This window comes from Haliaeetus leucocephalus, unplaced genomic scaffold (genome assembly GCF_000737465.1).
Source record: "Haliaeetus leucocephalus isolate CR32 unplaced genomic scaffold, Haliaeetus_leucocephalus-4.0 Scaffold932, whole genome shotgun sequence".
Classification (NCBI taxonomy): domain Eukaryota; kingdom Metazoa; phylum Chordata; class Aves; order Accipitriformes; family Accipitridae; genus Haliaeetus; species Haliaeetus leucocephalus.
In genome coordinates, this window is record NW_010973368.1 from 4,051,287 (window position 1) to 4,064,761 (window position 13,475).

General features: G+C 48.9%; 1 protein-coding gene across 1 annotated transcript in view; it reads right to left on the reverse strand.

The window, feature by feature from the left end:
• Positions 1-13,475, reverse strand: part of TGFB3 (transforming growth factor, beta 3) — a 14,004-nt gene continuing 529 nt past the window's right edge. The window contains exons 2-7 of the mRNA XM_010583728.1: positions 8,149-8,312; positions 6,630-6,759; positions 4,968-5,075; positions 3,991-4,162; positions 3,280-3,433; positions 1-883 (exon numbers count right to left, since the gene is read on the reverse strand). Of these exons, the coding sequence (XP_010582030.1) occupies positions 725-883; positions 3,280-3,433; positions 3,991-4,162; positions 4,968-5,075; positions 6,630-6,759; positions 8,149-8,312 (887 nt within the window). The 3' untranslated portion in view covers positions 1-724. The remainder of the gene's footprint in view (positions 884-3,279; positions 3,434-3,990; positions 4,163-4,967; positions 5,076-6,629; positions 6,760-8,148; positions 8,313-13,475) is intronic.

Below are 13,475 nucleotides of genomic sequence, written 5' to 3' on the forward strand. Positions count from 1 at the left end.
AGTCTCTCTAAAAATGGACTCAGCACCCTCTTTCGTGTATTTGCCCACCCTCAGCAGGCCAGCTGGGAGCCTTGCAGTTTGCATTTAGAAACCAATAGCCAGGATCTGCCAACTGAACTTAACAGGTTTGGCAGACACAGAGTTTCAGCTGCAGGACTCCTGGATCACAGGTCTGAGGAACAAAAGTCTAAGTGTATCTCTGAGCATTTCTTCTCTCAGCAGCTTCCCTTCTTGGTGCATTTTCTTTCTCTAAAGAAACTTTCAGGGTTTCCTCCTACAGGGGAAACCTTTAGTTCTTCAGGGCAGTGGGGAGGGCTGAGGTCCTAAGATAGCTAAAGCTAGAATAGAAAACATCTCCCCATTTGCATTCCCCCTTTCACCTGCTCTTTCTCATTCCCTTGCTTTCCCAGCCTAACCACCCAGCATTCAAATACACAGCAGTTCCTCCACCCTCTCTTCTTCTGCACCAACTGTCCAGCCATTTTGGAGAGTGTGGCCTTCGTGTCACTAAAGTAACTCCCAGAAGGAACATGACACTGCCAACAAGACCAAGAAATGTTCCAGAAGAGATCCCCAAGGGCTGCCAGACCCGAAGCCACAGGCTTTGGCACTCAGCCCTCTGCATGCATAGTCTCTGACCCCCAGTTCCTTTTGTGTTAGCCTGGGAGCAGGAGAGTGGGTGCTGACAGTTTCTCTCTTGGCTTTGGGTGGGCCAGGGTGCCTTTCAGCTGCACTTGCAGGATTTCACCACCATGTTGGAGAGCTGCTCCACTTTGGGGGTCCTCCCAACATAGTACAAGATAGTGAGCGGCTCCAGGTCCTGGGGGACACAGCAGGGCGAAGCGGATGCCTCAGGATTCAGCGTGTTGTATAAGCCCAGCACCTGCAGAAACAAATTAAATGTGGTGACAAAGTCAGGAATACATTGAATACGTTTAAGTTGGTTGAGGACAGGAAGGGACTGCAAAGCCAACAGGTCTCTAGGTGTTTGGACTATGCTCATCAGAGAGTATTTCCCTGAGGCGAGTAATACCTCCCTGTCACTTCCTGATGATGGCCTGCTTGTAAAGGGTCTCACCTGCCCTTGCCTGACTCTTAAGGCTTTTTTTTTTTTTTTTTTTAATTTTAGTAGCCTTGCTCTGTGGCTGATGCCTAAGGGTTGAAGGGGTGCAAGTAGTTCTCTCCTTTCATCTCTAATTTAGTATGGTGGTGGATAGTGTCACAATTTTTGCTTTTAACAAGGCTGGGTGTAACCAGCCTGGGGCCATGGTGTCTTGAGTTCCATTAAAGAAACCAGAAGACAGAACATCAGTGCTGCTTATTTCAACCAACATCTCTAGATAGCACTGGATGGACGCCAATCCTCTCGAGTATCCACAATTCCCTCCCAGCTTTGAACTGTCTGATGCTTTCTCCCTCTACTCCATCCTCCAAGTCATTACACTATAATGCTGGAGCCAGGAGAGTGTCCTGTGGGACCCCACTGGATTCCTCCTCCCAGCTGGCCCCAGCCCACAGATGACTGTATGCTTAGCCATGTAACCGCTACAGAACAGTTGCCATGTTTCTTGCCAGAGGTGGCCGCTTCTCAGCAGTAAGCAACTTCTTGAGTTGTGGGGCCAAAACATGATCTCACCTGTACTACTGTGGTCTCATTAGTGCTTATCTGGTATAAATAACAGGGTCTGGCACATTGTCTTTTAACTACTTTACAGTCTTTGGGGATGAGAGGTGCTAAGGAAACACCCTGATCTATCATCTGGATCCATGTAATCACAGTCGTTCTGGTAGAAGCTCTCTGGGATACTGGCAAAGCACCCCTGGCTGTACCACAGGGGTACCACATGCTCTGGGGCTGCTCTACTCAGAGACAGTAGGTTAAACAGACTGGTAAGAAATCTTTTCACCATGTTTTTCCTAGGTGGTGCTGGCAAGCTGTCAGCAGCTATATTGTTCTAAAGGCCTCCTGGATCACTCAGCTGACCGTTTCCTTTCTTGCTCAAGAAAGGAACATTAGGAACCATTCTAAAATCTCCTCTCTCTCACACTGGTTCAGTTCAGTTATCTACTAGAGAGCTTCTCAGGACAACCAGATGGTAAAGCTACATGCCCATTACCCCTTCAAAGCTGTTCATTCCCTTGCTTTGTCTCGTGCTTAATGCCCAGCATCTGTTCACTCCTTCATTCCCATAGACCTACTGTTCCCACTGATATTAGCCCTTGAGCTTCAGCAAGCCTTGCTGCTGTGCAGACTCTCAAGCCATCAAGAAAATGTTAGCATCTTTTCTGCAGTATCATCCTTACCTAGTTATCTATTCTTCAGCCGAATCTGCTTTTTCCAGTAACTTTTTTAGTGAAACCTGAAGCTAAGTTGCTAGTGAGCTGTTGCATTGTCTGAATTGCTGCCTTTTCTCTTCTGTGGACAGAAGCACAGGATTTTCCTCTGGCTTTTCTTGCTTCAGCAATGGACTGCCTGCTTCTTAGGCTGTCTTCTCCCCTTGGTACTTCTCCTGTACCTGTGCTTTTCTATTGCTTTTATTTTCTTCCACTCTAGAGAGTAGCCAGGCTCAGGTGGTACTCTTCCCAAAGACTGCCTAGTGTACTTGTTAAACAGAGGTTATGCATAAGTTACCTAAAAACATTTGCTTTCTGCCAGTTTTTACTCATGAATCTCACGGCCTAGTAGGTTCCTCCCTGCCACAGGTCAGGTGGGACTTATACAGCTGAGAAGGATGCCTGTGCAGAAAGGAGTGCTTACTGTATGGCTGTGTTCACTTCTGGACATGGACACAGATTTCCCTTCACTTTTGGCCTACAGCTGCCCCTGTGGTAGCAGATGGCAGCTGCGTGCCATGGCACAACAGTTTTGCATGACAACCTGGCACAGAACGTAGAAAAATCCTCTGTCCAGTACAAACTGCAGGAGAAATTTAGGCAGAAGATAATTACCAGAGTTGATGTTTGATGTGAACAATTCGGTTAATACTCTGGCCGTTACCAAGTAAGTACCCTAAAACCATCAGTCCTGCTGTTTCACATCTTATCCAAGAGACAGCAGCATCCTTCTCAACGTTTGGCTGGAAGCAGTATTGACTCCAAAGGAAGCACATTTTCCCTACTGAATCACCTAGACTCTTTTCTGCAGTTTCCTTGGACGTTTTTTTACAAGTATTAATCTGAACTGCTTTTGCTGCTTTGACGAGACCAGATATGATCAGCCTTAGGGAGGAAGGGGGAGTCAGAGCCACAAGCCCTGACAGGATAATATACTGGATATACCGTGCTGTGAGTGGTGTCTGCACTGCGGAGGTACGGACAGGGGCCTGAACAAAAGTTAGCAAAGTAGCCTTTAGGTTCGTGGACCCATTTCCAGCCAAGGTCCTGTCGGAAGTCGATGTACAGAGGACGCACGCAGCAGTTCTCCTCCAGGTTCCTGAAACACAGTATCAAGCCACAGTGAATCTAAAGAGGGGCCTTATATGCGATTGCATGACGCAGCTTCCTGAGCAGAAGGACTAGTTCCAGCAGTGCCCAGTGGGATGTGGTGTTTGCTTGCGCCAAGTGCAGAGGAGCAACACAGGCGAGCAGTGGCTGGCAGCTCAGCAGCCTGGCACTGCTTGTGCCTGCCGGCAGGCGGCTTACCCACTGGCCCAGGGAGGCAGCACCCAGCTGCTCTCCGGCACCTGGAGCTAGCAGGGGGCTGCCGCAGGTCCCTGCCCAGGCTATGCTCCAGGAAGCCACTTGCAAGTCTCCCTCTAGCCAGCAGCTCAGCCAGAAGCACACAGTGACTCTGCCGAGCTGGCTGGCATCCCCTTCTTGGACACCACAAGGAGCAGCTGGCTGAGCTGTGCTCCTCATGTGGCCCCCTGTGGCACCATGGTGACCCACAAGCCCCTTGGAGGGCTCTGCCTTTCCTGGTGGCATGGAGTCTCGCCAGGCTTGCTCACCTTGGGCATGGACCCGGTCATTCCAGGCAGGATTCTCACTTACCGGAAACAGTAGTTGGTATCCAGGGCCCGCTTCTTTCTCTGGCTTCCCAACGCTGGACTCTCCAGCCGATGTGGGGGTAACATCATCAAGATGAGGTGGGGATTATGCAAGTCTTTCTGCTTCTTCAGGCGCCCCAAGTCCCCACGGCCATAGTCATCCTCACTGTCAATGCCTTCAGAGAAAAACAGGATCCACAAAGAAGAAATCAGTGCGGAAACGGAGGATGCAACAAGACTTTTCAGCACATTTAACACCCTCACGCCTGCCCTTGAACCAGGGTGAAAGGGATTCAGGCACCACATCCACTTACTCTGGGACTTCTTCCCTCCCTTTACTGCTGGTGAATCTGACTGCTGCAGGCCTGAAATAGAGGCTTACGGGCCACCTGTTTTACCATTTGCAAACTGCTGGTGGGGCCATTAATCCATCCCACTCAATCCTGGCTTCAGTCCCAGGACAGGCAGGAAGATGAATGGTTTAAAGAAGATGTCAGATCATTGGCACTCTGCAGAACAGCCTCAGAAATGGAGCCTGTGGGGGCCAGTGGCTGCAGCCCAGGGCTGCAAGCCAGGAGGTTCCTAGTTCTTAGGCCAGCCAAGCCACTGACTCTCTGGGCCACCTCACACAGGATGCCTGACTTCCTTGTGTTTCAGTCACCCTAACTGGAAAGCAGAGCCTCTTGGAAATCTTAGAAGGCATCAAGTTGAACTTGAGAGACACACTGAAATACAAAATTATTCCTTTCTGCAGACACTCGTGCAAACCCACCCAGCCTGCACTTACTTCCTTCCATTTCTAACCTATGTACAAAGCAGATATACCCATATAATCAACATGCAAACCCAGATGTGTATGCTTTAAGACAAATGTTACGCAATGTAAAATGCTCAAATATGCAAAGCAAGACCTCATTTTTTCTTTGGATACTCCAGGCTTTCCCTTCCCCAACAGCCTCCCCTAACCCAGCTCTTTATCACCTTTGAACTTGATCTCCAAGACCTCGTGCAAATTCTCCAAGATGTCCCCGTTGGGCTGAAAAGTATGGCAAGGACAGTGTATGCTAATTTCCAGGCCAAGGTTGGACTCTGCAAAGAAGATGACTCTGTGAGAAACAGTCTTCCTCAGCTGGAACAGCTCTTGGCGCAGGGAAGTTTCACTGAGGACAGGTACTGTGGTAACTCCTAGACTGTGGGTCAGTCTCAACGTCAGGGATGCTATCAATCAGAGTTGGGGAACAGAAGCTGCCTTGGAAAGGAGAACGTGGCTTCACCTGTGCCAAAAGCCTTGTTCTTGCTAAGGGGAGCTTCCTGGTCAGATGAGAAGGGTGTTCCTGGTTACATTTTTTTAGGCTATTCAGCATCCAAAAGCATTTGTGAGCTTTAAGGAGCTCCACTGGAAAACAAGTATTTTGAAGAGCTGGCTTCCGGGTGTCTGTGTTAAATCAGTTTTGCCATCCTCAGTACCTATCTACTGTCTGGCTTCTGGTTAGTGTCTGAAGGACAGATCTGAAAATGAGTGAATTGGATAAGGACAAGTAATTTCACTGGAAGCATTTTTCTCAGCAGCTGCAACCTGTTTTGTTGAACTGCTAGCGGTCTAAGTCACACAGACTTTCCAGAGGCAAGTCTATTTTCATAATAACCTCCTGGACCAGTCATGCTGTGTGGGCCTGACTGAGGGAACTAAGACTCTTATGAAAGCTCCTTTTTAATGTTGTGTGATGAATTAAAACATCTGGCTCCCTGGGGCATTGACAAGGTGCCTAGCACCTTTTTTCCTAAGCACTGTATACTCTGCGATGTCTTGTCAGCTAGTGTGCCTGCCCAGAGCTCACTTCAGTTCCAGTCCTGAACTCCAGCCATCAGGACACAACTTAAATTGCTTGAAAAAGGAGGAGCCTACAAGCTCACAGCTTACCCTTCCAGGGAGTGGCTGCTTGCCAATACCTGCATTCCAGTTTTCAGTGGCACCTAGCTTCTATCTGTGAGGCCAATCCAGCTGTGAGTCACAGTGCCTATGCTCCAGCTGTGAATGGGGTCAGTGTTCTTGCTGGGAGCTGCCCCATAACTATCTGTTGGGCTGCCCAGTGGCAGCAGAGGTATGTTCTCTACAGTGCTAAAGACTCCATCTGTCTAGGTGTGTCAGCCTCTGGTATTTCCTCACCTTTATACCTGCCAAGCTGTAAACAGCTAAAGAAACCAGGATCCTTGCTGGTTTTTTTTTCCCTACTAGATTTGGTCTAGTCCCCAGGAAAATTAAACTAGAGCAATCCTAATTCTCTATGTATTAGCGATTATAGTTTAAACAAGCAGAGGAGTCCCCTCTGGGCTTAGAATCGAAGAACCTAAAGAAGTTCCAGCATCTCTCAGTGAAAACAATTTCCTCCTCCAGAGGACAAATCCTCATTCTGACTCAGCCCACAGAGCTACACAGCGGGGACTCCAGGACAGAGCTAAGAATCTAGCAAACATCATGCACTGAGGTAGCTCTCTGGGGTAAGGCTTGTTCTCAGACTGAAAGAAGCTGTCCTCTATGTAAGCTAAGCTCCTGGAAAAAAGGGGAGCAGAGAGATACTCCTGTCAACATTGTTCCACATTTCTATGGGGATGCCTTGACACCCAGTCCAGCTAAGACCCTACCTCTGTGCAGAAGCCACTCACGCACAGTCTCGGTGACATCGAAGGACAGCCACTCAGGGGAGCCCCGTGTCTGCACATTCCTGCCACTGAGGTAGCGCTGCTTTGCTATGTGCTCATCCGGCCGAAGGATCTGCGTCAGAAGGAGTGGTAGAGAGAATCAGCCAGTGCCACGCATAAGAAAGGGATAGCCTTGGGTCTTTCTTCTTCCACAGCTGGCTAAAACTAATTCAGAAGGTTGGTCCTGGCAAGTGAGACATCAGAAATACACTAGCATAGGTGAGAAAGACATGCTTCACAACCAACCTGAACTCCAGAGATACACACAATGCTTATTTCTGTGTCCTAAGCAGCCCAGCTCTCTCAATTCATCCTTGTTTTGGGGCACATATCCAGAGGCAGAGGCACACAGCAATTGATCTAATGGGTGGTTTTATTTCTGTATACACCTGTGGGATGTGGGTCTGGATTTCAAAGTAGAACCAGCAGTGGGCAATAGAGCATCTTGCCACAGGTCCCTTGCTGAGCAAGCCTATTGAGTCCTACACTGTGGCATTTTCATGTGTCCTACACTCTTCAACTTCTATCAAAACACACCAGGGCTCATCAGGTTTGGAGACCTCTCCCCCTGCTCTGACATCTCTTCCCGCTTCCAGACAAACAGCCACAGGCTGTGCAAAGGTGTTCCTTCCTGCAGGACCCCAGGTTCACTCCACAGAGCACTGAACCTACGGAGAAGCTCTAGGATTGCCTCCTTGTCAGTTGTGTCACCTGGTGGAGAGGTGCTCTGACCTTTGAAGCTGAATTCCAGGAAGTTCTCAAGAGCTACCAGCCACAGGGCAATTTTAGCTGCACTCTTACTGCACAGTGGACAGACACCAGCCTGTAATAATGTCCCGCCTGGCTGCCAAACTTTACCCTTAGCTGGGTAGTCCAGCCCAGCCTGAGACCACTTCCAAACCTCAACCAGACCTTATTCTGCCAGGTGAGTCCAGGGGTTCAAACCAAACTCCAGGTAAGTACCTGAATTAACGGTGCCATGAATTGTGCCCCTGAGGAGCTGCTGCTGAAGGGAACATTGAAAGCAAGCATGATTTTTCCAGTAAATCAGTGACAAGACAGAGAGCTCCACCCGTTGGATTAGCACCAACTGTACTGCAACCGTCAAAGCAACAAAACTGCCAAGGGACCTAGGCATGCAGATGTGACAGAAGGATCAGGGCTGCTCCACTGGTGAGGGGCTCCCCTTCCAACCCCCTTCTCAGTGCAGCAAAGAGCTGCAGTGGGCACTGTGCCAGGGTGCCCAGAGCAGCCAGGCAATGTGAGTGGGGAAAGGACAGCACCACACTGTAAAAGGAAAGAAAGGTGATGGTATCACTGCATATGCTGGAAGAAGCCTGGTGTACAGCATGGGATTTCTTCTCTCTCTCTTCGGTGGCCATGCGTATATCAATTGAGGCAACCATTAAGGAGCCAAACTATTCTGGGCTCAGGCACAGGGGAAGGTGAGAAGAATACTCACCTGGAAGAGCTCAATGCGCTGCTCGCTGCGTTTGGAGCTCGGGTTGGGCACGCGCAGCACCCGAAACTCGGCTCGGAACAAGTTGGTGCTGTTCTTCTCTGCCGAGGACACATTAAAGCGGAACACGTTGGAGGTGACGCCTTTTGGACAAATGCCCAACTCATCTAGGAGAAAGAAAGATGGAAAGAATAAGAACCACAGGTCAGAGGGGTGGGATCTCAAATAAATATTGTTTTGAGAAAGAGCTTTCCAACAGAAGCCTGTCATTCAAACATCTTGCCACCTGTGAAGCACGGCTATCTAGCTAAAGATAACACAGGATGAATTCATTCAAATTTGGTCTACATTGCAAGATTTTGCAAAATCTTCCCACTACTGCCACCATTGTTTCAGTGCTACAAGCCAGAGAATCAGCAGAGATCAAACACAATATTTTTAATATTATCTCTTCTAACCCTGCTCATCAAGTATGTTGCTAATGCTCATGAGTCTGCTACATCCAAAGTGACAATCCCAGCCAAGGCAATGGGGCAACCTCATTTGCAGCTAGTGGGCCCCATTCCCAAGAATGATGATAGCGTGACTCTGCTCATGCTGGAGACATGAAGCTACATAGGAGGTGATCCCATTGCCGCTGAATCTTAGTTTTACCAACCTTGACATTGTATCCTAGAATGAAATCCAGCCAAGTGTCCACCAAGCACGAGGTGTGGAAGACTTTTTTTGGGCAGTGACTATTCAGTGTGTACTGAAAGAACTGGGTTTTAAGATCAGTTCTCACTCATGACCTGGAGAAGGAATTCATGAATAGTAACTAGATACACAGTTCCTCAAGGACAGAGTAATAGTGCCGAGAGGCCTGCAGAGATCAGACACATGGGCAGGAAATAACACAGCAATTCTCTGCCTCGTTGTGTGCCTACTGAACAGAAAAATCCATTTCACAGATGCCCCAAAAGAGAATAGGTAAAAGCTATGAGGTCCAAAACAAACATCTTCAAGAGAAAACAAGCCTCTCTTCATTGGGACCATTTTGGTCCCATGGAAAAGTCTGTCATTGCTGTTGTTCCTCTCTTATTGACCTTTGTTAGCTTTCAAAACTCTAGCATCATTAGGGCTTGCTGCAGACAAGACACAGCAGCTCCTGCTCTATGCCTGCATGCAGGTTTGTCTGCAGCCCTACAGAGCCTCTCATATGATCTCTGACTGTTGTTCAATGCAACACGGGGCTCATGTCAGCTGATATTTAAGTTGTTTTTAAACAAAGAAAAGAAACAGAAAGAAAAAACTGTCCCCTGTTCCCAGCCACAGTTTCAGCCTGTGACAAATAGGGTAGAAGCCCTAGCTGAAGCAACCTTCAAGCTAGATTCCTGGAGTCGGCCCTTCTCTTCACACCACCACCATCTCCCCAGGGAAACAGCTTCTGAAGACGGGCTAGTGTGAAACAGCACCTGAGTGCAGAGGTTCACCTCCCATGCCAAATTCTGCTTTGAGCAACACTGATGGATGTCCAGAGTCATCTCCATGAAGATGTGCTACACTCAGATTCAGCAAGCAGGAGCCTGCCAGTTTACAAGGATGTGTTCTTAGGGTGCTGAAGTTTTACGCAATAAGCTGATGACCAAATGCTCACATTGGGCTTTAATTGGAGGGGTTTTTGTCATTTGTACTACTGGATGGAACAGCTTTCCCATACAGGAAAATCTCTGGCTGCTATTGAAGAGATGGATGTTTGGTAATCCCAGGAGACCAGACCCCATTGCAGCCTTGAGCTGGTATGCTCAGCCCAACAACCCTGCAGTGCAAAGAGTACACCAGGCCACATCAGGACACCCACTATGGGGACTCCACCACTGTGACCAGTTCCAGGTTTTATGCCACAGAAAAGCACAGCAGAAAACCTAAGCTCTGATCACATTGAATGCCCAAAGGCATCTTCCTAGCTGAAGTCGAACACTGATAACTGTTCTGTGTCCTAGACCTAGGCAGATACTGTGTTTTATAACCCCCTTAAGCTGTTTTGCACTCCTAGCCCTATTAATAGTGCTGTTAACAGCCTGCCCTTCCATTTCAGACCTGACTGCCTGTCCATGAGGGGTGTCCCAGTAATCATTGGAAATGCCTTTCTAGATCAGACCAGTGGTCAGTCTAGCCCAGTATCTGTTTCAAACAGTACTGCTTTATCTGATGCTCTATTTAGAGACTGCAGATCTGGTCCCACAGCACAGTGCAGATGATGATAGACAAAATTTATTGTTTATCATCTCCTTAAGATTTTTGGCTAAGTTAGGCAGCCATGCTGGTAAGAGATTACTGTATCTACTGTATTTCGCCTGCTGTCCCCACATCGCTTTCTACCTACTTACTTCACCAGCAAGGTGCTGGTGCCTTGGGAGACCTTCCTAGTGGAAATAGTAACAGCTATCTTCCCTTCCCTAAGAAGAAGTTTCATGTTCCCTTCGTAGCCTGGGAACAAGCCCTCTGTGATGGGGAGATGGAGCTGCGTTCTGTTTCACTCTCAATGCTGTGAGGTTGGAGTCTGCTTCTCATAGCAGGGTGTCCAGGATACAGGTCTCACTCCCAGAGAGCTGAATGCTTTGGGGCAAAGTACTTTTCGCAAGAGGTCACAGGCAAAGGAGGCAAGGTGATTTTTCAGGTAACTTGGTCCAGGCCCAGCTCAGGCGTGTTAATCACACTGGAATCCAGACGTGTCTACCTACCAGCACAGAACAAAGTCTGGAGGCAATATTCATGCAAGCTCTTCCAGTCCACAACACTCAGTGGCTGTACAAACCTGGAGACAGGGAATCTATGACACCCTGTGCACCCATGCCAGGCTAAGTCTGACACGACAGGATGTATCCGCACGATTGGACCCTGCTATTACTGTGGAGCCCTCAGCTGTTGACTGCACAATGAGACCACTAGCCTCTTAGCATGGACAATGTCATACAGGGAGCAGGTTCTTCTGGGAGCTTCCCTCTTCCTACCACTGCTTTCAGCAAGATGCAGGTTCTCCACGTGCTGCTGATACTACACAGCTGCTGTTTCTGGCAAGCCCCAAGAAGGCTGATGGCTTTGCGGTTAGAGTTTGATGTCAAGGAAGGGCAGGCTGTCTGTGAGCAGGTATTGCCTCACTCCATATTATACCACTGGTACTTCAACGTGTTTCATGCCAAAGCTGCATAACTTTGGAGAAAAAACTGATCCTTCTGGAACTCTGCAGGCAGCAGGTTTGGAGAGAAGAGATGCTTGGCCCCAACGACTCACAGCTTTAATTGTCTTGTCTCTCAAGCTGGCTTGGAAAACAGCATCTGTTTTTCCTCAGGAAGGTAAGCAAAACCATTTGCAGGACCCTTGCAGATGCTCTCTGAGCTTGAATCTAACCCAGTCCGTGCTTAAGGGGGTCTGAACCCCTGTGAGTTTTAAGAGATCCCTGAAGTGAATGGCTGGTCAAAAGCAAGTTGTTGTCTGAACGAAAGTCCCTTATAATTTAGGCAATGTGCCTGAGAGGCACAACAGAAAGACCATTCCCTGAGTCACCAAACAGCTCAGAGTAGGGATGGGGAACCTGGTCCTGAATATCCTTCCTTCCTAGACAGATGGGGCTCTCTCCACTGCTATTTTTGCTCCTCGGCTCTCCTCACTTTTGGGCCTTAAGTCTTTGAGAAGGATGAGTTCTCTGAGCCAACTGAGCCGCCTGACTAATAGTTTGGAGCTAGAACAGTTTGTGTGCATGTGAGTGTGTGTGTGCACACATTTTAGACTTCTATCATCCTCGCAGTTCCCTCAATGGAGCGGTTCTCCCCTTCCTCCCCCAGAGGAGACTGGCTTTGGCTCAGAGCATGCTCTGAGATCACCACCTGGCACAGTGACAGAGTCATGGGAAAGTTGAACATCAGCCACTTCTGAAGACATGGGGCCAAATTCAGCCATGGTGTAAGCGATGAAACTCCCCCAGGTTTCAAAAGGAGTACGTCTCTTAACACCACAGCCTGCCTGGAGCTAGTCTCTCCCAGTGTGACCCAATTCCAAAGTTCTCTCTTTCTCTGGGTGGTGGCATCTACGCTGCCCACCCCCAGGAATTCAATCTCAGCACTACTTGGTCTTTTGAACCTGCTGCTCAGCACGTTGCCCCAGTGTCCTACAGCAGGGACATGAGATGGGTTCATTCATTTCCATAGGAATTTTCCCCAACCCACAGTCCCTCCTCACTGCTCCTTCTCGTGCACCACATGTCTTCATTCCTCTTTCCCCTCTACTTTATCCAAATCCACTCCTCTGACTTCATTTCCCCCTGTTGTGCTTTCCCAGTTTCCTTCCCCAAAACACCCTGGTTCATCATGTGGCTGTACTATTTTGCCCAGACACTTGGTTTCCCCATATATTTTTAGAATTTCACAAACAGCACTTCAGTAGGTCAAAAATGGTGAAATACGGATAAGCTACTATATACCCTGTGCACTTTCTGTTTCTTGAGTCTTGGTGTCTCCTCAGCTAAGAGCTAATCATATAACCATATGGAGTGCAGTCTGCTAGAGATTAAGTGAAATTTGTTGCATTACCACACTGTAGCTCTTATTCCAGCTCATCATATGTCAAGATTAACATAAACCTGGCAGAGTAACTGCATTCTGAGGCTGCCTGCACCAAGTCACAGCTCCTCCCCAGAACTGCTGGCATTCAAATCGTGTCCCCAAGACTGCACTACATCACAGGAGGACACCCTGGATGACGGTATGACTGCATGCCCACCAACATCTTGGAATCCTAAGCACAGACCGAAATGACCGCTTGTGCCTACATGTGCTCAGCATCTGCAATCTGTCATGTCTGCTCAGTCTCTGTCTTTGCATCTGCATCTGCTCAGCTTCTGCACCTGAATCTGTTTAGTGTCCGCATCTGGGCCTGCTCATCATCTGCTCCGCACCTGCTCAACATCTGTCACGTTTCCTCGATGCCTATGTTCCCTTGGGGGTCCCCTTCGCATCCCTGTCTGCTTTGCACCTGCTCAGCGTCCCCGTTATCTTCTACTCGCTCTCCGAACCCTCACGCTGCCGGAGTAACACCCTCGACAGTGTCCTCAGGCAGCAGTCTCGTCGGCGCGTGCCTCTCCACCTTCTCGACAGCCAGCGCGGGTGCTGCACAGCCCTAACAGGTTGCCCGTATCTCTGCGGCAGGCGCCGGAGCTTCAGCAGAGACGAGCCCGTCAACCCGCTCGTCACCCGAACACGAGACCCGCGCCTTCTCCTAGCCCACTGCGCCGCATTCACCCCAAGACCCAAGCTGCCTCCTGCCCTGCTGCCTTCCCACCCTCACGTCTTCCC